This window comes from Esox lucius, chromosome 13 (genome assembly GCF_011004845.1).
Source record: "Esox lucius isolate fEsoLuc1 chromosome 13, fEsoLuc1.pri, whole genome shotgun sequence".
NCBI lineage: Eukaryota > Metazoa > Chordata > Actinopteri > Esociformes > Esocidae > Esox > Esox lucius.
The window spans coordinates 21,508,342-21,534,312 of record NC_047581.1 but is presented as its reverse complement, the minus strand read 5'-3'; the positions used below and the strand labels follow the sequence as shown (position 1 = coordinate 21,534,312).

Here is a 25,971-nt window from a genome sequence, read left to right as displayed (position 1 = left end):
AGATTTTTTGGTGTGTTTTTCTGGTCACTATTTTTAGAGATATGTCTTCTAATGGAACAATTAGGAAGTCCAGATCAAATTCAACCCTTTCAAGGATCATGTTCCTGTTTCTGGTACCTGTGTCTTGTATCACCTAACCTTGGCAGGCTGAATGGATTATAATGCTATGCCAAATATAGAGATATAGATGATGGTTTGAGATCAAAGAAAGGGTTGGGGTTAGCCATTAAATCAGGAGGCAAGCATTAAGTGAGGGTTAGGGTGAGTTTTAATGTAGTGGTTGAGGATAGGGTTAGGATTTAATCTAGACTCAACCACAATCCTAAACCCTGGACCCATGGTTCAAACCTAAATGGACATTTGGACCACTGGAGGGCCTACTTTCTACTCCCTCTTCTGGTCTGGAATCAAATGTACAAGGAAGGGAAGAATTCTCCGGAGGACCCCTTGGTGATCCGGTAGTAATAAACTACAAATAACTTAAACTAAGTCCAGATAATGCAAAACCAGTGGAGTTCTAGTGTTATCTAAGCCTGAGCCATTTCCTAGAATGTTCTGTATGGTGGCTGCTCGCTGAGGATTAATCTGCTTTTATGTTGTGTCTGTTTGCACTGCATACAAATATTAACCAACATGAATAATGTCACCCAAAAGCAGTTTTATGGCCACAGGAGATACAATTCATGTTCTGAGACTAGAATAAAGACTCTGCATTAACATCTCTTTTTTTGGATGCACTACAGAGGCAAACACAACAATAAAGACAACAGTCCAAATAATATTGGTACACAAAAATTGCTAGAAAAAAATAAACATGCTGTCATTTCCAAATGTTTCATACCATATAGATAAAAATACCCAAATTGTATTAGTCATTGTATTGTTTTAAAAGCAAGGTACTGGAATAAAGACAAAAAAAAGAAACTTTAGGAGTGTACTGTATTTGTAGAGTAATGGCATGCTTGGATAGATACTGATGAGCAAGAACTGAACATGTATTTTATCAGGCAAGATGAAATAATGACATACGGTGGGGAGAACAAGTATTTGATACACTGCCGATTTTGCAGGTTTTCCCACTTACAAAGCATGTAGAAGTCTGTCATTTTTATCATAGGTACTCTTCAACTGTGAGTGATGGAATCTAAAACAAAAATCCAGAAAATCACATTTTATGATTTTTAAATAATTAATTTGCATTTTATTGCATGACATGAGTATTTGATCACCTACCAACCAGTAAGAATTCCGGCTCTCACAGACCTGTTAGTTTTTCTTTAAGAAGCCCTCCTGTTCTCCACTCATTACCTGTATTAACTGCACCTGTTTGAACTTGTTACCTGTATAAAAGACACCTGTCCACACACTCAATCAAACAGACTCCAACCTCTCCACAATGGCCAAGACCAGAGAGCTGTGTAAGGACATCAGGGATAAAATTGTAGACCTGCACAAGGCTGGGATGGGCTACAGGACAATAGGCAAGCAGCTTGGTGAGAAGGCAACAACTGTTGGCGCAATTATTAGAAAATGGAAGAAGTTCAGGATGATGGTCCCTCGGTCTGGGGCTCCATGCAAGATCTCACCTCGTGGGGCATCAATGATCATGAGGAAGGTGAGGGATCAGCCCAGAACTACACGGCAGGACCTGGTCAATGACCTGAAATTTACGCCTTCATGGATTAAAATCCTGCAGCGCACGCAAAGTCCCCCTGCTCAAGCCAGCGCATGTCCAGGCCCGTCTGAAGTTTGCCAATGACCATCTGGATGATCCAGAGGAGGAATGGGAGAAGGTCATGTGATCTGATGAGACAAAAATAGAGCTTTTTGGTCTAAACTCCACTCACCGTGTTTGGAGGAAGAAGGATGAGTACAAACCCAAGAACACCATCCCAACCATGAAGCATGGAGGTGGAAACATCATTCTTTGGGGTTGCTTTTCTGCAAAGGGGACAGGACGACTGCACCGTATTGAGGGGAGGATGGATAGGGCTATGTATCACGAGATCTTGGCCAACAACCTCCTTCCCTCAGTAAGAGCATTGAAGATGGGTCGTGGCTGGGTCTTCCAGCATGACAATGACCCGAAACACACAGCCAGGGCAACTAAGGAGTGGCTCTGGTCCTGGAGTGGCCTAGCCAGTCTCCAGACCTGAACACAATAGAAAATCTTTGGAGGGAGCTGAAAGACCATATTGCCCAGCGACTGCCCCGAAACCTGAAGGATCTGGAGAAGGTCTGTATGGAGGAGTGGGCCAAAATCCCTGCTGTAGTGTGTGCAAACCTGGTCAAGAACTACAGGAAACGTATTATCTTTGTAATTGCAAACAAAGGTTTCTGTACCAAATATTAGGTTCTGCTTTTATGATGTATCAAATACTTATGTCATGCAATAAGATGCTAATTAATTACTTAAAAATCATACAATGTGGTTTTCTGGATTTTTGTTTTAGATTCCATCACTCACAGTTGAAGAGTACCTATGATAAAAATTACAGACTTCTACATGCTTTGTAAGTGGGAAAACCTGCAAAATCGGCAGTGTATCAAATACTTGGTTCTCCCCACTGTAAATATATGGCTACTTCTGAGATATGATGCATTGCATAATTTCCCACAAGTTTAATCATTCACTTTCCAGACTGACAAACAAGACAAAACCAAGAGGAAAAGAGAGGTTCCATCTGAACTAAAGAAACATTCTTTTCACAAGGTTCTCCTCTTTCGCCATCAAACTGTACGTGAACTACACATGACCCAAATTCAAGTTCACCCATGACTTCTAGATTCTCTGTACATTCACTGGCCTCCCCATTAAGCTTATATCTACTACACGACCATGGTACTGGCCAATCAAACATGATGTATTTAGCACAGACTTCAGTTAAATGGTTGAAGTTAAACACTACAAGTTTATTAAATGGATATGAAAGCATTAACTTACATGCACAAATTTTTTTCCAGGGATGTGAAAATAATGAAAATATCAATACAAAGATTTAAAAATGTATTCAATAACATTGCAAAACCTCAGAAGGAGCTTGAGCTTGGCAATGTTGCCTTAACTTTCAACGTTCTAAGGACAATGGGCCAAATACCCCTTCTGAACTTGGAGAAAGAAGTACCAATAACAGTAAGGAAACAAGAATGAGTTCCATCTGAGACAGTTGGTCAAATGTGACACATCTTCTCCAGTCCTATCAAGGCACATCCCAATACAGTCCCCCTTTGTCCCGTACATACAGTATATTTCAACCAAATATGGTTATTTTATACAGACCAAACAAACAAACAAACAAAGCTATAATAACACCATTCTTACAGGATTGTATCCATGAAGTAAATTAGCCTAAGGAAGTCCTGTTAACAACTAAATTACCAAACAAAAAGGACAGCACAGGATACAGCATGCACCACTGAGGTGAAAGGAGTTGGTACTAGACTAGCCGATGCTGCACGTCACCAGAACGCCTGTCAGCACATGGGTGATTGGGTGGGAGTACAGTATGTTAGCAGAGTTCCCTGTTACTGTCTAACAATCCATGTTCCTAACTAGGCAATAGTGACATAGGCACAGCAACTAATAACGACAAAATCAAAATGAAAATAGAATAATTGTACAAAAAGTATTCCAGGACATGGGGTGATTAGAATCGTTGAACAACAAATGAAAAACATGGACACAAATAAACTCAACAGTATAGTCATAAGCTCTAAAAGTCTGAAAGTAAGGAGAGTTGAAGTGCATCAATTTACAGTGCTGAACAAAATGCATTACCTTAGTATTTACAATTACACAACATTTTAATTAAAACTACTTGATATGCGAATGAAAAGGAATTATTTAAAGTTAACTGAATTAGGTAACCTTTACAGAGATATGTTAACACAGACTCTACATACTTAAACACTTACTCATAGTGCTAATAGAATTTTAAAGACAATCGATTTGTTAAAGGGAACATTTCAGACGAATATAAGTGAAATAAGCGAGGTAAATTAACTAAGTAATCAGCATATTCAACTTTTTCCCTTTCAATATGATCAGAAAAAGAAATGCTGACTTCTTGTCAACTGAAGCTGAACCATAACTGTAACCAAGAATGTTCATATTGAGCATGGAGACACTCAGACCGCTGGGATCTTAAATGGCACTGCATTCTGTTTAGAGTCCACTAGTGGTGACCAGGGCCTTGAGCTGACCCAAACAGTTTAATCCATCCTCAGGTGTGAACATAGCTTATCTTTAAAAAGAGAATTATTCTAATAACTACTTGAGTAGCATAACTTATACTTCAAAAAGTATACAAACTAGTGTCAGTGCCTTCTGTCAGTAATGACCGAATTTACACAAGACCTGTACTGTTCTTTACAAACACAAGTGTCCCTTATGCATTACTTCTTTTTACCACTAGAGCAAAGAGCTGTATAGTACATTCCTTATGTGCGTGAGATAGAGTTAGCCCTTAAGGTAAACAAAAAATGACTAACGTCATAGTACTGAAGTGTTTTATAGCGTACCTTCTTAACACAACTACAGGCCATGAACACACAACTTTCATGCAACTTGCCTTTTCAATTACTGTCTCGAGTAATGAAATGTTCTAAAGGCTCATTTAGTCACATTTCATTCTAAACCACATTCCCTTTACCCCCTTTCAGAATCCTTACACATGCACCACCTCGTTATTTCATGAAACCACATGTATTTCACAGACATCACTGCCTTTAAATAGTTGTCAGGTCCTGGCTGGTGGCCTCTAGGCATCTCTATGCGCCTGGGGACCAGAGTTATGGCCGGACTGCAGAGGCGCCTCTAGGCATCTCTGTGCTACCTGTTTTGATTGTCCCCAATTAGAGGCACCTGCCACTCATTGCCTCTAATTGGGCACCCTATTTAAGCTGCCCTTGTTTGTGGTTCATTGTTTGTGTTTGTTGTGTGATGCCGCACTACAGTTCTCATCAGTTAGTGTTTGTGAGAAGAAGGAATAAAGGAACGTTTCACTACAGCGCTGCGCTTCGTGTCCTGCCTCCCTGCGACCGTGACAATAGTTCACAATACTGCCATTATTATTCGTCACTGGTAGTTAAGGGCATTTTATATTACGCTGGCAAGGCAGGAAAGGCCTGCAACAATAACATGTTCTATTTATAGTTTTAGGAATGATCTGGTGAGTTTCTAGCCTGGTCCCAGATTAGTGTATCTTACCAACACTCTTGCTGTCCTTATTAACAACAAAGACTTGGAATGCTAGTACAACCAGACTGGCACTCAGGCTAGGGTATTTACAGTGTTTAAACCAGGTTCAGAGTAATACAGCATAGGGTGATGCTCCTCATCCACCAGGCTGGTCAGGGGTTAGGCAGGGGTAGAACCTGTGCTGTTACTTGGGCTGGGTCTAGGGTCTGCTCTAAAAGGTTTGTGCTGAGGGCTGCTCCTCAGGTTGTCATCCATCTGCAGAAAAACACAGTCAGTGAACACAGAAAACCAAGTTTTTTTTGTCTTGAAAACATGCCCACAATACTAACACAGCAGGACCTTCTCTATGAGATTGGATTCTTTGTTGACAAGCTGAGTGAGTTTCTGAAGGTTGGCGTCCACTGTCTCCTGAACAGGCTGAGGAGAACCTGGGGACAGAGGGTGGGTGGAGCGACAATGTAGTGAGACAGATAAATATCAAGGAAGCCAGATATCAACATTTTGTAAAGTACATTTTCCACAAAATGCATAACAAAATGTTAAAACAGCTATTAAAAGAAAACATTGTTAGACGAACACGAGTAAACCAATAAAAAAATATCTGTTCAGAGAGGTCAATAAACTAATTCATTAGAAATTAAAATGCATTATAAATAAATTAGTCTTGCACACCGATAAACATTTCCTGAGGTAAATACAGTAAAACAAATGGGAATGAAAATACTTATTAGTTCCCATGTTCTATTACAAACACATCAGCCTGTTTGTAACACTTAACCCAAAATACTGAACCTGAAGGAATCACCAGTATAATATTAACAGCGTAGGCTGAAACAGACAGACACACACACACCAGAAATATCTATCCTAGTAGGAATTCCAAAATAAATCTCCATTCAAAATCAGTATTTTCTCCAACCATTGAAAAACCCCAACATAAACCCAAAGACGTAAGCTCATACGCTGATCTCTAACACCAAATGATCATAGTTGTACTATCCAAATGGGGTTATTTGATGGTTAGAGAAACATGAATGCGCACACAGAGAGAGAGAGAGCGATGGAGCACCAGTCTCACCGGGATGACTGCTGAAGTGAGCGTTGAGTATGTGATCACAGAAGCGTTGGAGGTTTTCCAGCTGTCGGAGGTGGTTCTGCAGAGGACTGCTGGGTAGACTGGCCTTGTGGAGGGGAGCTAAGAATCCAAACACAAAGGCATCCAGACTGCACGGCCTGGCCGCACACAAAGACAAATCATACACCATACATATTATAACCATGCTACAGCCCAGCTCAGCCCGGCCCACCACAGTAGCCCAGAACTCACGTGTTCCCAAAGAAGTAGTAAGCCGTCCCCAATCTGTGGGAGAGTAGATTTAGACACTCCTTAGCTTCACTGTAGATCTGACAGGAAAAGATGGATGGACAAAGTTAAATGACCTCAGAATGCCAGGGTTGGGATATCAGTTGGTATTAATTACTCTGTCCGACCTCCAGGGATGGTCCCCTTATGCAGCCCGAACACCCACCCCAAAAATTGATTTATTTCTCCCCATCCTCAGGCTATGCCAACATCCTCCATCCCTCCATCTAGTACTTATTGTTTACTGGTCTCTTGTCTGTCTCACTCTATTAGAAGGGCAACTCCCTGTCAAAACTCCTACCTGTCCTGGCGACCCAATGTTAAACCAGCTCCCCATTGAACCTAGTACCGCAGGCTCTCTGTTAAGTCCACCATTTAAATGACCATCTAAAAGAATTACAATACCGTTCACAAACAGAAACTAAAACACACACTGTTGCCTCTAGTTAACTTGTGTTTGCACCAAAAAAGAACACTAGTTTATTTCTAACCACCAGGCTACCTAACACCTTAAACACGTATTTTCATAGACATTACTATTATATTACATCTCAAAGAGGAAAGCTGTTGATCAGTTTCATAAATCTAAACGTAGGTTTTTGTCCGAGTATCCTCCGGGAGCAGAACATTCCATTTTGATGTCTTTCTACACCACGGAGTGACACGTTTAATCCCAATCCGTAGTTGTGTGTTGGCTGCACCCTCCACCTCAGTGATGGTGTGTAGAGGAGACTGTCCTACCTTTCCCTCCACCTCAGTGATGGTGTGTAGAGGAGAATCGCTCTTGGTCAGCAAGATCCGGGAAAGGGCAGTGTTGGCATGGTGACCAGGAACCAGGAAGTTGAGGGGGAATGGAGAGCGGGAGGCGAACCACGGCCTTGTCAGGCTCGAATAGTTCTCAGTATCCACCCAGAAAGTATGTAACTACAGGACAACAAACACACACTGAGAAAACAAAAGTGCAGAACAGCACACAACCAAAACAGCAAATAAACACTATATAACTGAATAGATCTACACACACTAGTTGTTCCTACCAGGGCAGGTCTTAGTTTCTCCTCCAGTAGGGCGATGTAGGCCATTGTGTCTGCTCCCTGTCTGGCTGACAACTCATAGTCTGCATTGAACCTCTGCGAGAGAAGTGAACACAGGCTTTGCTGTTAGCGCTGCCTGGCAAATATAGTTCTAGAAGATGTAGTTTGCTCTGAAGGAAGACATTACCAGTTTTCTCAGGTAGTTGAGAATCTGAGCTGGTTCTGTTACTGTCGATCCCTGACAGACCAACTCTGGCACTGTACCTGTCGTGTTGAATAGAGAGGGAAAAAATAGTTTGACAGTGGGTCAACATGTGTTATTTAGTCCACATCATGTGTTGTATGGCTTAAAAGTATGGACTATAAAACTGGAGAGAAGGAAGAGCTAAAACCACACCTCTAACTGACACAAGGTTTCTGCACGGTTAGTAGCAAATAGTATATATATTAAAAAAGTACAGTAATATCATTCTCTTGACTCAGTTACTTATATTTCTATTTATGTCTGTTATTTATGTTTTAGAAAACAAGTTAATATGTACAGGACCAGTCAGATTAGAGATTTTACCTGTTAATGTTCTCCACGTCCAGTCTATTGGTGCAACCGTGAGTTTGGCTCCAGAGAATTTGGCATATGCCTGAGAGAAGAAAGATAAGTCAACTGACCAGAAGATGAAGAGTGTTGAACAAACCTATGAACACACAGCCTACATAATAATTACCCTGAATAACGGTGGAACTAATTTTGCTGATACTCTCATCCAGAGCAACATACAGTGGATATAAAAAGTCTACACACTTATGCAACCAGGTTATTGTAAGGTTTTTATTTTAAATTTTTCCCCCTCGAAGATTTCAGTTTGTTCACATTATAGGTCACATTAAAAGTGGAAAATGTTCTGACATGATTGATCTTTGTCGCATTCTTTTACATCACAAAAACCTGGCACTTTCACAGGGAAGTGTAGACTTTTTATATCCACTGTACATACAGTATTGATTGCATTTATTTAGTAACTGTATTACTTCACAAATATAGTTTTGGTTACAAGTGGAAGGAGAAATGTTGAATGAGCCAGTTGGAAGCTGGGGATGAATAGGTGGGCATGATGCTATCAGTCATTTTTGCCAGGACACCAGTCAACAGTATGCTCTTAGAATTAGTGCAATGAGATCTGTAATCACCACAAAAGATCAGAACACCTGTTTCCAATCCAGAAGATATCATTATTTGATTCTTCATTACCAGTTACTGTGTGCACCTAAGACACTATCAGATATTATTCAACTAGCTTGCATTTGGCAAAATTATCTCCTTTCCCGAGCTCACTGACCCCTGGACCCAAGAGGTTTCTTCTAAATGTGTGTGAGCACATTGTTTCTTCTCTCATTAACAGAGATAGGTGGGTGGCACTGCAACTGGCAACGTTTTACATTTTCAGAATATAGGAGACACATAGGAGAACTTAACTAGAGCAACATACATTCAATACATTCGTCTTAAGATAGATGGGGCAGTCACACAACTCAATAATAGGAAATACACCATACTTAATGAAGTACCTATTGGCAAAGTCAGTGCCAGAAGGGAGAGAAAAAACAACACCACATTGTAATAAAAACATCAACAACACCAAAGCCAACAGTTGGGTGGTTGATTGTAGAGTACTGTCAAATGCAGGTTTGTGAAAAAAACTCTGACTTCATCATATAAGCTCAGAATGTAACTAGTAATGGAGAATCAGATTATATATCTTGAACTCTAGCTACTGACTGGTTAGCACCAAGAACAACAGTACAGATAGTGGACTAAAGACAACAACAGGGATAAAGGAAATAATAGTACACACACATCTAGCTAGGCAAGATATGTCAATGGCAAACATATTTTGTTAACACTATCAGTCAGCAAATGATCTGGTAATTGCAATAAACAGGAATTGTGTAACTTTGTGATGAGAGTTTGCCATTGCACTGTTCATATACAGTGGCAGAGCTAGCCTATAGGGAACGGGATCATGCAGTTGGCTATATACTTTAGTTAAAAAGTGATGTGTTAATATTAGCTTGCTATGGGTCTTGCTAACTACACAATAAAGACAGGAGAATGGTCGTACCAAGGACATCAGTAAATCGAAAGAGAGCTGACCTTGAACTTGAAGAAATGTAAGCAATGAGAATGGAATTTGTCAGCTATTACTAGCCATATCATTATCTAGCTTGTTAGCTAGATACTTCTATTAGACGTGATGTACAGAGCTTGTTGTTAGTAGTTCATATGTTCGTTTAAAGCCTAAACACACATAGCTAGTACAGTAGGTAGCACAGTGGCAGCTGGCTAGGACTGTCACAGCTCAGGACATTGCTGAGCACCTCAACCACTTACTCAAATCCCTCTCTGACCTATCAGAAATAATTTTACAGGCCGAGCAGTAAAAAAAAAACATTTACAATATCTCACACATAGCTCAATAAAACGAAAAAGTACGGATACTGAAAATGTAAACTGTTTAGCATTCATTAGCTACAGATAGCTTACTCGTGTTGTTGTTTAAGCATACGTATATTGTAAGATTTTCAGATAAAACCATGAAAAACGTAGCCATGCACTAGACTGGTATCATAATTTATTTTTTCTAAATTGTATGTACCAGCACTACGAGAGACTCTGTGTGAATGGAAGGCAACCCCCAGTCGCCACCCCAACACCTCAGCTCCATGGAGGTAGCCATGTTTGTTGCTGTGATCAGGAACTGGATGTCATGGGCTGTGTTCAGTCCAATCAAACGTTTCAGTTACGAAACGTTTCGTCAAACAGAGATTATACAGGTGTCTAGCTTGAGTAGGCAGAAGAACAATATCTACACAGGTCTTTCAAAGCTTTTCAGAAAAACTCCGTCTTTGGCAGTGCCTTGAACAAGTACAGAGCATAATATGTTGGTGGGAGAGGAGACGCCAGGATTGTGGGTTTAATTCCCACAGGGGCCAGTAAGAAACATGTATGTACACATTTTTGTAAATTGATTTGGATTGAAGCGTTTGCAAAACACCAGTCTGCCAGATGAGGGTTGCAAACATAATTTCGTAGAAAGAAAATACATTCACTATTCAAAATGGAAATGTTTTTCTATTCCAGTCAGACATGTCTTTGGCCTAACTCTACATTTCCTTGCATATGGCAAGATACTCTTAACCAAAATGGTCTACAATTAAACCAAGATAAAACTGAGATTATTGTATTTGGCAACAAAAATAAAAGAACTAGTATTAGTAAAGAGCTGGATTAAAGAGCTGAAGTGCGTAACATTGGTGTTCTGATAGACTCAGACCTCATATCAAATCGGTCACCAAAACAGCATTCTATCATCTAAAAAATATAGCCAGAATCAAAGGCCTAGTGTCCCTAAAAGACCAAGAGAAGCTCATCCATGCCTTTATCTCTAGTAGGGTTGACTACTGTAATGGCCTCTTAACTGTACTCCCCAAAAAGACTGTAAAACCGCTGCAGCTCATTCAGAATGCTGCTGCTAGAATGTTAACCAGGACCAAGAGAAAAGAGCACATCACTCCGGTAAAATTTTTTTTGCATTGGCTTCTAGTCGGTTACAGAATAGATTTTAAAGTGGTGCTTTTAGTTTATAAATCTCTAATTGGTTTAGGACCCGAATACATTTCTGATATGCTTGAAGAATATAAACCTAGCAGGGCTCTTAGATCCATGAACACAGGTCAGCTAGTAGAGTCCAAACTAAACATAGAGAAGCTGCCATTAAGCAGTTATGCTGTACACAACTGGAATAAACTACCAGAAGATCTTAGGCGTGCACCAAACGTATCAATTTTTAAATCCAGTTTAAAAACATTTCTCTTTTCACGTGCCTAAGACTGAGCTCTTAAACTCACTTAAACATAACCGCACTGTTTAGTCTTACAGCTTTTATAGATTCCTATGTTTTTATCAAATTTAATTTCTATTTTATTATTCTATGTTTTATTATTATGCTGTATTTTATATTTCTCTTCTTGATTTTTTTGTTGTTATTTAATGTATATTTTGCTATCTTTTACCACGTTCTGATGCTATCAGAGAAATAACCTCTGTGTATATGTAACAATCTGCTGATGACGGATAATGCAAATTATTTTGCTGCTGTTTAGACATCGATGTAGGGTATTATCTCACAAAAGGACTGACGAGTTTATCCAAATGCTGGAGCACGAGGAATGAGATACCGAGGTGGTTCAATAAACAGTTATGGTAACTATAATTCATTGAGGATGAATATAAAATGAATAGACAGACATGGCATAAATGTCCCCCAGGAGAGAGCCAAGTAAGACATTGATGCAAAGATTATCTCACATAGGGACTGACAGGTTCATCCTAGCATTGGAATGCAAGGATTAAGATACCGGGGTGTTGAAGTTCATGTAGACCCCCTGGAGACAGTTGAGCTAGAGAATTGCAACAATCTGACTGTTTTAATTCCATTGCATTTTGTATTTTTATTTTAACTGAAAAACACATTGAATTGCTTTTATGTAATTGCTTATAAATAAGCTTGCTTGGTTGCTTGCTAATGTGCTAACATAGTAAGGATTTAAAAGGTGGTAGCATCCAGCTGGTTCTACTTGAATGAGAGTTTTTTCTTGGGATTTTTCCGTTTGTGTCAGAGACAAAAAGGATCTAATATGGTGTCTGTCCAGTACCCGATGGGAATATGGTTGACCAGTGAACTCAACTTCGGTCCCTGATATCATTATGTGTCATCAAGAGACTATGTGCTATAGTTACGTAAAATCAAATGAAGAAAATAGAAGACCAGACAGATGTCTGTTTTGAGACTCTGACATGAAGAAAAATATTGTGGTTACCAAAGGGAACTCAGTGACAGAGATAAGTACCAGACTGTCAATTTGAAACTCATCCAGGGATAATAAAAATCTGTCTCAAGTCAAGGTCCGAAATTTGGACATCTCTCTCTTGGACCAAACTTCTGAACAGCTCCTTGCCAGGCACACACACATCTTTAAAAACCCATTCACTACAAGAACAGCGATACATTATATTTTACTTTCCAAAACCTCGACAGAAGTGTCAGGACACACCCCTCAAATTTAAGGTCTGGCCCCTTTAAAAGGTCTTAATGCAGCCACATGAACATCTCACCTCAGCTTGTGGGACTTACATCCTCTGTCAGTCTGTCTGTCAGCCAGCTCCAGGGATATTCTAGGTAGATAGCTACTGTATTGCTCTTTGTAGAACCAAGTGTACTGTGCAGTAGCCATAGTGACTCGTATTGGGACTGCTCTGTGCTAAAGAATGAAGGAACGTGTGGGGATGGGGGTGTGGATGAGAGACATGGTCCTCTCTCTGTTGATGCTGCAGCTGGCTAGGACTGTCACAGCTCAAGGTATTGGTGAGTACTTCAACCAGCTACTCAAATCCATCTCTGACCTATCGGAAATACTCTTACAGGCCGAGCAGTACAAAAACAACAACATTTACAATAGTATTTTACTATTTACATGTTTTAGGAGATATATATATTTTTTTTTATGCATACATTTTTTAATATGTTAGATACATTGATAAATGTATTTGCAAATGTTTGTTTAGGGAAATATATTATTTTGCCAATTTTGTAAAATTTTGAAAATATGTTTTCTTATTTTTCACGTGTTTCATGTGGGTACTACACCTATTAGTAACTTTTAGAGGTTTTATACCCAATAGATTAGATTAAACTTCATTGTCATTGGAAAAGTACAAGTACAGTGCAAAAGAATGCAGTACAACAACGAGATGCAGTAAATCTCCAAGTGCTTAATATGCACACTCAGAGTCTGTCAACCTATGGAACCTCCAAATTCAAAATCTTCTCTGTCTATACCAAATCTGAATCTGTAACTTTGCGTCCCTACTGAACATGTCATTTCTCCCTCAGATGTTAAAACATGGATTATTTTGCTGATTGATAAAAATTATATATTTAGCAGGGACTCTCTTAAAATGACTGCCTTTTAGAGACTTTGGGTTTAATGCACTGTCTTGTGACAAGGCTTCAAATTTAGACGTCCATCAACAGGGTGACCCAAATAAGCCCACTCTGGTAGAATAGAATGACACTGGCTTTGGGAAAGTGATTTCGCAATAATTTAATTTCTCTGGAACCTACACACATCAATTTTTCCACATAAACACATGTCTCTTTGTATTATTTCTGTATTTGGGTTGTGGCTACACCACAGGCTGGTCATGCGTGAATGTGTGTGTGTGTGTCAGAGTTGTAGTAGCAGTGGTTTTGTTCCAGTGGAAAGAGTGTACCGTTGGCCCTTGAGTCAATTTGGCACTCCATAAAACAGTGGCAACGCAAGCACACACACACATGCACGCACACTCACACACACTATACCACTTCATAAAGCCCTACAACTCAACAGGAGCATTTTAACAGCTCATCAGATTGCCATAGGCATGAAGTCACACTTCACTTGTGTTTCTTGGATTAGTGTATGACCTGCTGGTGTCTCCAGACTGCCTGCCTGACCTGACACAGGGAGGACTGAAGAACAAAGGTCTGGACGAGGCCTTCCTTCTCTCCTCTTTCAGTCTCCAGAGCAAATCCCCCTCTCATCTGTACAGCATTATCAACCCCAGGACCAACAGCAAGTATCTGGAATTCACCCTGCAGGCTAAACTCAACAAGGGTAAACACTGGTTTGTCTCCCAGTATTACAAACGTGAAAAAACATCCAACTCTCTCTTTCTTTCCCTACCTTTGTCTTTAAATATCATTCCTCCACAAGTAACTGCATTTTTCCTCAGTGATGATCCGCTACCAGAGGCCTGATGGTAGGGTGGCCACCACTAGTTTTAACCACCCTTCTCTGGCGGATGGCAGAGAGCACCATGTGATGGTCCATGCCAGCGGTTTGCAGAGAGGACCAGGTAGTATGGCTGTCTACATAGACTGCAGGCTGGCTCACATTGTGGACGAGCTGCCTGCTGTCTTTGGCTCACTGACCCCTGGACCCAACAAGGTGGCACTTAAGACCCTGAAGCCCACTGGACAGGTGAGACACAACGGATACGGATGAGATAGACAGGAGTAGATCTAGATGCTCTAAACTAGACTGTTGGCTCACCACCCACACATCACTGGTTTCTGTCAGGATGAGTTGACCGACCTCAAGCTGGTCATAGAGGACACCATAGATAATGTTGCTACGCTACAGGACTGCAGCTTCCAGAAGAGTGAGTCTCTGGGAACCATTCAGCTGCTGGGTAAGAACACGGCCCAGAATATATGTTTAATCAACGCAACGTTGCAATCAAACACATGGTTCCTGACATCACATAGTGGGTCTCAGCCCAACAGTACTTTAGACCCATTAGACCCGCATCTTGACGTGATTCGTAAACCACCAAATCATTTAGTTTGTATAATGGAACACTGAATTAAACTGCTGAAGACTGTTTTTACTGTAGGCCTCCAGACAGGCAGTCAGGATTCGTCTCAGATGCTGGAGCTTAAAAAGATGATGTCAGAGATGAAGGACCTGCTGCTGCAACAGGTACACCATCTGATACAACAATGTCCCATGACCTTTCAACCATTACAGTAGATACAATAATGTCCCTTGACCTTTCAACCGTTACAATAGATACAACAATGTCCCCTGACCTTTCAACCATTATAGTAGATACAATAATGTCCCTGGACCTTTCAACCATTACAGTTGATATAACAATATCCCTTGACCTTTCAACCATTACAGTAGATATAACAATGTCTCCTGACCTTTCAACTCTTACTGTTGATATAACAATTGGTCTCTTCCTTTCTAACCTTTGGTACTCTTTTCTGTTTCAATTGCAAACCTGTATTCTCTCTCGTTAAAAGATTAAGGAGACTGCGTTCCTCAGAAACACCATCTCAGAGTGTCTGGCCTGTGGTAAGTTGTGGTCACAGATCTATTACTACTTAAAGGGTTACCGTTTATTAATAGTAGTAATTATAATAAAAATAACAACGAATACTCAAGAATATGTGTGATGCTAGATTACACGTGTCTGTCTGTAGGTTTAAGTGGCAACATGGAGTCAGGCCCAGGTACTGGTACTCGTACAGAGTCAGGTCCATCCAAGTGTGATCCAGGTGTGTGTTTCAATCAGGACATGTGTATCCCGGCCGAGGGAGGAGGCTTCACCTGCGCCCCCTGTCCTGATGGGTACACTGGAGATGGGGTTTACTGCAATGATGTGAACGAGGTAGGGGTGCATGTTTGACTGGGTCCTACTTTTACCCCTACATCCACAGCATCTGACGTGAACCCTAGTGTGTGTTCGTTGCAGTGCACGTTTGACCCCTGTTTCCTCAATGTGAGCTGTGTGAACATGGCTCCTGGGTTCCGCTGTGAGAGATGCCCTCTGGGATACAGCAGTCCTGAAATCAGTGGAGTGGGAGTGGCCTACGCAAAGTCCCACAAACAGGTGAAACACACGGACATAAGCCTAGGTACAGTAACAGGCACACTGGCTGACCTGTGTAATACTGAAGAACTGCTGCCATTGTGCCTTGTTATATGGGTTTGTTGGTGTATGTGTATTCTCTCCACGTGCCTGAAGGTTTGTGAGGACATCGATGAATGCCAGGGTCCCCCTGACAATGGAGGCTGCACCAGCAACTCTCACTGCCACAACACTGTGGTAAGAGTCACTCACAGCTTCCTCTTCCTCCACGCCCTTCTATCTGGTCATCTGTAAACGGCATTAGTGAACCATATGTTCCCGGGGAAGTCTTTTTACTGTAAACAGGAAAGTTGCCTCTAAATTCCAAGCGCAGATGACAATACTGGCCTTTCCATTAGCTGAGTGAGTAGCATGTTGACCGTAGGTCTTACGCAAAGCCTGGGCCTTTATTTGTATTCTCTTCCAGGGTTCATTCCGCTGCGGAGAGTGCAAGAGTGGCTTCTCTGGGGACCAGGTGAAGGGCTGCAAAGGGGAGAGGCTCTGTGGGAACGGCCAGCCCAACCCCTGTGACTCGAATGCACAGTGTGTAGTGGAGAGGGATGGGAGCATCAGCTGCCAGGTGAGAACACAGACAGGCAAAAACAACCAATAAGAGGATCAATCTCAAATGAACCTTTCCTGTTGGTTCCATCAGTGTGACATAGGATTGGCAGGTAACGGCTATGTGTGTGGGAAAGACACGGACATCGATGCCTACCCTGATGACAAGCTCAGGTGCAAAGACAGCAACTGTGAAAAGGTACAGCTTCCCGTCCCTCTCCTCATCTCCTCCCTCTCGCTCCTTCTCCCTGTCTCCTTCTTCCTCTCACACTCTTTGCCTTCTCCCTTTAATCCAGTAAAGCAGATTCTGTTTGCTTCCAGGACAACTGTGTGTTTGTTCCTAACTCTGGTCAAGAGGATGCAGACAGAGATGGGCTCGGCGACGCCTGTGATGATGATGCTGATAGTGACGGCATCCTTAACATCCAGGTTATTGTCCCTGACTTCTGGGTTATAGTGTATAATACACCTTTACTGGCAGGCAGGTAACCCTGTATCTCTGACTCATTCAGGATAACTGCTGGCTGCATCCTAATGAGGACCAGAAGAACAGCGATAAGGATCTCCATGGCGATGCGTGTGACAACTGCTTGACGACAGAGAACCCGGATCAGCGGGACACGGACCAGGATGGGCTAGGAGACAACTGTGATGATGACATCGACGGAGACGGTGTGTGTGTGGTGTGTGTGCACAACTTAATGGGCCTTACCCACACTGTGGACATTAGACAGTTGGAGAAATACCTAGTATCACATGTTAAGGTAGAGACTGTAATTGTACTTTTTAAGTGACACATCTTCATACAGGAAATATTTTTCCCAAACCACAGTCTGAGGTCAGCCTGGCTGTCTAGTCTAAAATAACAGCAGGGCAGTTCCATACAATTCAGTAAGTACAAAACAATTCAAATGTTTTGTCAATGCTTTTAAATTATGAAACATTTTAATCTGGAGTTTAGGAATTGGAGTTTAGTTCACCTTTTAAATTGATTGAAATTTAAATGTAATAAACCCAAACCCTGAACATTCTCCTGTGTCTAGCAGTTGTAAACAAGACTTGAAAGTAGTTTTCAACCGTGCCGTACCTGTTGAATCTACTCACATAATCTCAGCCTGTCTGTATAGAAGTACAACCACGTTTCCAAAAAGGTTGGGACACTGTGTAGAATGGAAATAAAAACCGAATGCAAAGATGTACAAATCATTTAAACCGCACATTCAATAGAAAATAGTAGAAAGATAACATATCACATTTTTAAACTGAAAAATAAATATGTCCACTTTGAATTTGATGCCAGCAACACATTTAGATAAAAGCTGGGACAGGGGCAACAAAAGACTGGAAAAGTTGTGTAATACACAAAAATAACTAATAATTAGATTAACATACGGTAGATAATATCATTAAAAGATTCAGAGAATCCAGAGAAATGCGTGTATGCAAGGGACAAGGCCGAAACCCAATATTGGATAGCTTTTGGATAGCTTCAGGACCACAGACAACACTGCATATAATAACAGACACAATTCTGTAGTGGAAATCACTGCATGTGCTCAGCAACACTTCGGAAAACTATTGTCTGTGAACAAAGTTTGTTGCAGCATTCACAAATTAAAGATAAATTTAAAACTCTACCATGCAAAGAAACCAGAAATAAACAAGATCCAGAACTGCCGCCACCTTCTCTGGGCCCGAGCTCATTTAAGGTGGTCTGAGGTAAAGTGGAAAACTGTCCTGTGGTCTGACAAATCAAAATTAGAAATTATTTTTGGGAATAATAGATGCGGCATCCTCCAGGCTAAAAAGGAAAGGGACCATGCGGCTTCAAAAGCCAGCATCCATGATGGTATGGGGGTGCATTAGTGCACATGTCATGGGTGACTTGCACATCTGTGAAAGCACCATTATTATTGAACAATACATACAGGTTTTGGAGCAACATATGCTGACATCCAGACAACGTCTTTTTCAGGGAAGGCCTTGCTAGTTTCAGCAAGACAATGCCAAACCACATTCTGCACATATTACAACAGCATGGCTCCGTAATAAAAGAGTCTGGGTGATAAATTGGCCTGACTGCAGTCCAGACCTGTCACCCATTGAAAATATTTGGCGCATTATGAAACAAAAAAAATGAAAAGCCCCGAACTGTTGAGCAGCTGAAATCCTATATCAAGCAAGAATGGGAAAACATTTCACTTTCAAAACTACAGCAATTCATCTCTTTAGTTCCCAAACACTTACAGAGTGTTGTTAAAAGAAGAGGTGATGCAACACACTAATAAACATGTTGCTGGCATCAAATTCGAAGTGGGCATATCTTTTTCCAAAGACATTTGATATGTTGTCTTTGTACTATTTTCTATTAAATTTAGCAATTCAATTATTTGCACACCATTGCATTCTGTTTTTATTAGCATTGTGCGCAGCATCCCAACATTCTTGGAAATGGTGTTGTATTTGAGGTTCTTCTGTTCATAGGGACAACAGTAGCTGGGGGAGGGTTCAGCCTCATAAAGTTCAGTTCTAAATCCTAGTTAAAAATCTGGTTTGAATTTGTTTTCATTTCTCCACAAATGACCCATTTGGTATGGTAACTATTATAATAAGCACTGATTTTGAATGAGGGTGTTTAGGTTGGGTGTGCTCTTTATTTACTACATAACCATTTAAAAAACATTTGTTCCATTGGCAGACGAAGTTAAAGTGTGGTCCAGTTGAATGTGTGTGTGTGTGTTTGTGTGTGTCTTTGAGCACACACTGAGGCGGGTATCCAGCCTCTTGATCGTTTGGTCATGTCTCCTCAAAATGTTTTTTCCAAGCCATTATAAACCCTGGCAGAAGCTAAGAGCCAGTGGAAACTATTCACCTCTTCCTTAAACTAATCTTGTTTCCAGACACTTCTGCCCAAATGTGCAGAAGGTCTGGTGGAACAATCCATCAGACTTGGTCTTTATTAGCCAATGAGAAAGTCGTGACAAATTCCTCGTGTGATAGGCGTTGGCTTAAGTCTACCAACCAATTCTTTACCACTACATCTTGTGTGGTCCAGCACTAATTACAAGATAGCTGTGACAGTTGAGCATACTCCCTCCATACTGCAATGACTCGGGGCTGAATTTTGCCTAGTAAGCTACTTGCTAGTTTGCTTCTCTTTTGAAATATGAAGTGTCTGACTCAGGCTAGACTGGATATAATAAAATGTTAGTTTACATTATCAAATGTCAGCAATACTGCTCCATTTTGAGCCACGCTATTTAGTATTTTGGTCAGATAAAATATTAATATGACAAATCCTTTACTCAGTAAGGTCACTCCACAGAATGATACGGTCACTCCTATTAAGGCCAGCTTCCAATGGTTGTTGTGCCAGGCTCATATCCACTGTGCGCAATAGCCTGGGGATGAGGTTAGCCTTAAAAAAAACATCGAAGAGAGTAGTACTCTGACTACAAAAATAATTGTATTTTTTATCTGTGTGTTTGTATGTTTTTGTTGTCAGGCATGAAGAATATTCTAGATAACTGCCCGAGTGTGCCCAACCCAGACCAAAAGGACAGAGACCACGATGGGGTGGGAGACATCTGTGACAGCTGTCCTGACATGGTCAATCCTGCCCAGGTAACCACAAATCCATAAAACACCATTAAAGAACCACTGAGAACGAACAACCACCACAATAACCAACAATAGCAGTAACCCAAAGAAACATGGACTAAAACCCTACAGTAGACAGAAGCGGGTAAACTGGCCTCATATGGATAGTTAATAAAATGTGTCTCTTTCTCCTCCCACAGTCAGATGTTGATCATGACCTCGTAGGAGACACATGTGACACCAACATAGACAGGTACAGTGGTCTGTAAACAAATCCACACATACAAAGTTAGGTCCAGAAACAATTGGTCACTGAGTCCAAGTTTTGTTATTTCGGCTGTTTACCAGAATATATTCAAGTTACAGTTAATTAAATAATATGGGCTTAAAGTGGAGTCTCTCAGCTTTAATTTGAGGGTATTCACATCCAAATTGGAGGAAGGGTTTAGGAATTGCAGCTCTTTAATATGTAGTCCCTCTTTTTCAAGGGACCAAAAGTAATTGGACAATTGACACAAAAGCTGTTGCATGGACAGGTGTGGGCTATTCCTTTGTTATTTCTTCATCAATTAAGCAGGTAAAAGTTCAGGAGTTGATTCCAGGTTTGGCATTCGCATTTGGAAGCTGTTGCTGTGAACCCACAACATGTGGTTAAAGGAACTCTCAATGCAAGTGAAACAGGCCATCCTCAGGCTGCAAAAAAAGAATCCATCAGAGAGATGGCAGGAACATTAGGAGTGGCCAAATCAACAGTTTGGTACATTCTGAGAAAAAAAATAATCACATAATCTATAAATCACGGTGGAGGCAGTGTGATGGCATGGGCATGCATTGCTTCCAATGGCACTAAATCACTAGTGTTTATTGATGATGTGATAGAAGACAGAAGCAGCCGGATGAATTCTGAAGTGTACAGGGATATATTGTCAGCTCAGATCTAGCTAAATTCAGCAAAGTTGATTGCACGGCACATCACTGGACAATGACCCAAAACATACTGTGAAAGCAACCCAGGAGTTTTTTAAGGTAAAGAAGTGGAATGTTCTGAAATGGTTGAGACAATCACCTGATGTCAACTCGATCGAGCATGCATTTCACTTGCTGGAGACAAGGCAGAATGGGTGAAAGACCCACGTACAAACAACAACTGAAGACAGCTGCAGTAAAGGCCTGGCAGAGCATCGCAGAGGAGGAAACCCAGCGTTTGGTGATGTCCATGTGTTCCGGACTTCAAGCAGTCATTGCCTGCAAAGGATTCTCAACAAAGTATTAAAAATCAACATTTTATTTATAATTGGGTTAATTTGTTGAATTACATTTGAGCCCCTGAAATAAGGGGACTGTGAATGAAAATGTTTGAAATTCCTAAAAATGTTATGATATTTTTGTTCAACCCCTTGAATTAAAGCTGAATGTCTGCACTTCAACTTCATTTCAAATCCATTGTGGTGGCGTACAGAGCCAAAATTATGAAAATTGTATCAGTGTCCAAATATTTCCGGACCTAGCTGTAGAAAAGTGCTGAATCTACCGAGGTGACTGCTCCTCTGTGTCCTGTCAGTGATGGGGACGGTCATCAGAACACCAAGGACAACTGTCCCACGGTCATCAACTCCTCCCAGCTGGACACAGACAAGGATGGAAAGGGAGATGAGTGTGACGATGATGACGACAACGATGGGGTCTTGGATGAAGCAGACAACTGCCGGCTGGTGGTGAACCCCGACCAGAAAGATGAAGACAGTCAGTCATCCCTACGGACTCATTTCCTTCTTAATCTGTCAGAATTAAGCTCTATCTAGTTGTATGTGTTTGTTTGTGCGTGCGTGTGTTACAACAAAACAGCTGTCCGTCGTTAATGGACAGGCTTTTCATTAATCAGGCATGTTAGTGTGTGTGTATGTGTGTGTGTGTGTGTGTGTGTGCTTGGTGTCTGTTCTGTGCTTGCAACACATGGGTGTGTGTGTGTGTGTGTTTCAGATAATGGCGTGGGTGATGCTTGTACAGGGGACTTTGACCAAGACAAGGTGATTGACAGGATAGACAATTGCCCAGAGAATGCTGAGGTCACTCTGACTGACTTCAGAGCATATCAGACGGTAGTACTGGACCCAGAGGGCGACGCCCAGATTGATCCCAACTGGGTGGTTCTCAACCAGGTGACCTCAACATCTTTTACATTCTACAAGTGTCAGTTCACAGGGTATACAATGTGTTGGATAAGGGTGTAAGCTGAACTGGAAAATGCAAACCCATTTTTAATTGGCCCTGTGTAGAATCCTGCCTCTAAACAACAACATGGCTTGTCTCCTCCCCGTCTCCCCTTACCGAGCAAATCCGGAAGAGTATTATCTAGTCCAGGGTGGTTTAGGATGGGAAGGATGGTACTGCGAGTGTCTAAAGCCAGTATGAGGAGATTATAAGCCAATGCAAACTGACAGACTGAGTGGCGATAAAGATTACATCGGGAATATCTCAGGCACTCATTATCTTGAATTTCTTTTCTATAGTATTTTGTAGAAAATTTTTATTTTAAACAAGAACTTAAAATGTTAACTGCAGATATCTACTGGTCCTTTTTGCATGTATTTATGCTAGTAATACAGTAAAAATCATACATATGCCCCTTTAAATGAAATGTCACTGATTGCAGATAATCTCCTCCAGTAAACATGACAGTGCTACCGTCAGAGTAGGCAGAATGAGTTTGAATTAAGGGCCTTCACACTTCAGCAAAGAGAAAGAGCACAGTGCAACAACAGTGACAAAAATCTGGAAAACGGCTTCCCAAGAATCTGCCAAAAGGACCAATTCAACATCTGTTGAAGCAGTCAGTAGAAAAGGCAGAGATGGATGATTTTTATATTGTATACAGTAGGACTTACAAGAGTACAAGTGACTGCGAATTCAATGCCAAACATCATACAATGGAATAAAATGTGCTAAAAGTATATTTCTGCCTTTTTGATTCAGTACAATGAATCAAAAAGTCGGTACTAGGGGAAAATTGTTGTAAATCAAGTATTATAACTCTCTCTCTCTCTCTATTTCACGCTCACTGGCTCGATCCAGGGTATGGAGATTGTCCAGACTATGAACTCTGACCCTGGCCTCGCTGTAGGTAAGACAACAACTACGTCCATTTCACAAGGAGGTGTCCACGTTTCTTTGCCTCTTACGGTGTGTGTATGACTGTATGTGTGTGTTTAGGCTACACAGCGTTTAGTGGGGTGGACTTTGAAGGGACGTTCCATGTGAACACGTTGATTGATGACGACTATGCAGGCTTCATCTTTGGCTACCAGGACTCCTCCTCCTTCTACGTGGTCATGTGGAAACAGACAGAACAGACCTACTGGCAGGCGGTGCCCTTCCGAGCTGTGGCAGAGCCTGGCATACAGCTGAAGGTGTGTGACTGTGTCCTTGTCTGACCTTCTGGGGACATATTGCCGGTCTCCAAGTGTAGAATGGCTACTTTCAGCATATGGTTTAGGTTTAGGGTGAAGTTTACATTTATAATTGGGTTTAGGGGATGCATTTAAGGTTTGGTGTTTAGTGTTAAGGTTCGGTTTAGGAAAAATAAATACATTTTTGCAGTCCTCACAAGGATTATAAAATCGATATTGTGTGTGTGTGTAGGTATTTCCATGTGTCGTTACGGTAATCTACCACTTAACACTTGAATCAAAGCTTAACCTGCTTTTTGGTTTGGTTTTACGTCGCTCTTCCTCCCCCTTCTCCAGGCAGTGAAGTCTAAGACAGGTCCAGGAGAGTACCTGAGGAACTCCTTATGGCATACAGGAGACACTGCCGACCAGGTCCGCTTGCTGTGGAAGGATGAGAGGAACGTTGGCTGGAAGGACAAGGTGTCATACCGCTGGTTTCTACAGCACAGACCACAGGTTGGATACATCAGGTGAGACACACACAGCCATCCAACTTAACACACAGCCACCCAAAGTAACACACACAGACTTACCTCACACATAACATTCAACCATCCTACTTAACACACAACCACTCTACTTAACACAAATTATATCATATTCACACTTAACACACAGACACAAACACATTTTAAAATTGCTATCCTTTTGGGGACTCAAGATGGATTTCAGTTGAAAATCTCGACCTTGCTAACCCAAAGTCAAACACTAACCCCAAAAACCTAACCCTATCCATAACATAATATTAACCCTAAACCTAACTTCTAACCCCAATTTGTAACTTTTAGTCCATCTCTCTCATCTTCATCCGCTTATCCGGTATCGGGTCGCGGGGGCAGCAGCTCCAGCAGGGGACCCCAAACTTCCCTTTCCCGAGCCACATTTGCCAGCTCTGACTGGGGGATCCCGAGGTGCTCCCAGGCCAGTGTCGAAATATAATCTCTCCACCTAGTCCTGGGCCTACCCTGAGGTCTCCTCCCAGCTGGACGTGCCTGGAACACCTCCCTAGGGAGACGTCCTGGGGGCATCCTTACCAGATGCCCGAACCACTTCAGCTGGCTCCTTTCGATGCAAAGAAGCAGCGGCTGTAATCCGAGTTCCTCACGGATGACTGAGCTTCTCACCCTATCCCTAAGGGAGAAGCCAGCCACCCTTCTGGGAAAACCCATTTCAGCCACTTGTACTCGCGATCTTGTTCTTTCGGTCATGAAAGAACAAGTCCATAATTAGTCCATAATAAAGTTAACTCAATTTGTTGCCTTCCCTAATTTTAACCCCAAATGCTTTCGTTTAAATCTAAACCAAACCCCAATTGTAATTTTTACCCTGAACACAACCGCTAAGCTGAAAACAATCTGGATAATCCTACACACATGGTAGTAGTCTCCTTGTTTTGATATACTTGTGGGGATTTTTGGTCACGCGGTCAGAACCCTCTGCTTGTGTGTCTAGGGTGCGTTTCTACGAGGGTCCTAACTTGGTAGCGGACTCCGGCGTGAAAATAGATACCAGTATGCGAGGAGGGAGACTGGGCGTCTTCTGTTTCTCCCAGGAAAACATCATCTGGTCCAACCTCAAGTACCGTTGCAACGGTGAGTCACAGCCCTGGACAGAAGGTATGAACGTCGCTGTTACAGTATGCGTTAATGAATGCCGTTACATTTTGTTTGTCCCTCTACAGACACCATCCCTGAAGATTACCAGGACTACAGTACCCAGAACTCTGAATAAACACACCCTTCCAGGAGAGGAAGGTGGGTTGGTATGAAGGAAAGTAGATGAGAAAGAGACAAAGGAGGGAAAAGGAGCGAAGCAGGATAATGAAATTCACTGGGCATTATGAAAGGTGTGAATGGGAGGCTTTTATAGAAACATATTAGCACTGTCAGACTTGTGTCTGCTTGTCATGATGCTCTGCACTCCACATATGCTGTAGAGTGCAAGTAGAACTGTTTCAACTGCAATATGTAGAATGTAGATTGTAGCGTTGAAAAACATGTACTTACATTTGTCTTTCTATTTGTCTTTCTGAGGCAGGGTTATTGTACTGTATCTGGGGGTTCAAATTACAGTTAAGGTCTTGTCATCTCTACCGTTAAAAAGAGGAAAATAAACTAAGGAGCTGTATTGATCACCCTTACATTAAAACAACCAATAATATGTCACAATAAATATATGAATACATACTCTGAGCACTCTGGTGAAACCAAAGTCTTTTGTTTGGTGGGTAACAGATTGAAATTGATGCAGTA

General features: G+C 41.4%; 2 protein-coding genes across 4 annotated transcripts; one reads left to right on the top strand and one right to left on the bottom strand.

Moving 5' to 3' along the window:
* Nucleotides 1-2,892: 2,892 nt before the first annotated feature.
* Nucleotides 2,893-10,340, bottom strand: mtx3 (metaxin 3). 2 transcript variants are annotated; one of them, XM_034296456.1, is made up of 10 exons: nucleotides 10,249-10,318; nucleotides 9,715-9,746; nucleotides 8,166-8,235; nucleotides 7,785-7,861; nucleotides 7,601-7,693; nucleotides 7,305-7,487; nucleotides 6,528-6,604; nucleotides 6,279-6,433; nucleotides 5,540-5,628; nucleotides 2,893-5,455 (listed from the first exon to the last, which is right to left on the bottom strand). In XM_034296456.1, exons 2-10 carry the CDS (start codon nucleotides 9,721-9,723, stop codon nucleotides 5,360-5,362), a joined length of 849 nt encoding a protein of 282 aa, XP_034152347.1. In that variant the 5' UTR covers nucleotides 9,724-9,746; nucleotides 10,249-10,318; the 3' UTR covers nucleotides 2,893-5,359. The 2 variants fall into 2 exon arrangements, with proteins under 2 accessions (XP_034152347.1, XP_034152346.1); XM_034296455.1 differs by lacking the exon at nucleotides 9,715-9,746 and having other exon boundaries at nucleotides 10,249-10,340.
* A 2,404-nt stretch (nucleotides 10,341-12,744) lies between these two features.
* On the top strand, nucleotides 12,745-25,949 carry thbs4a (thrombospondin 4a). Of its 2 annotated transcripts, none has more exons than XM_020052792.2 (22): nucleotides 12,745-13,011; nucleotides 14,111-14,308; nucleotides 14,427-14,674; nucleotides 14,774-14,885; nucleotides 15,090-15,175; nucleotides 15,505-15,556; nucleotides 15,685-15,872; nucleotides 15,957-16,094; nucleotides 16,230-16,310; nucleotides 16,540-16,692; nucleotides 16,768-16,872; nucleotides 16,995-17,102; nucleotides 17,186-17,345; nucleotides 20,179-20,297; nucleotides 20,474-20,526; nucleotides 21,835-22,016; nucleotides 22,254-22,432; nucleotides 23,346-23,394; nucleotides 23,484-23,680; nucleotides 24,017-24,189; nucleotides 25,172-25,311; nucleotides 25,401-25,949. In XM_020052792.2, exons 1-22 carry the CDS (start codon nucleotides 12,921-12,923, stop codon nucleotides 25,448-25,450), a joined length of 2,862 nt encoding a protein of 953 aa, XP_019908351.2. In that variant the 5' UTR covers nucleotides 12,745-12,920; the 3' UTR covers nucleotides 25,451-25,949. The 2 variants fall into 2 exon arrangements, with proteins under 2 accessions (XP_019908351.2, XP_010874752.3); XM_010876450.3 differs by having other exon boundaries at nucleotides 12,745-13,017.
* Nucleotides 25,950-25,971: the final 22 nt, after the last annotated feature.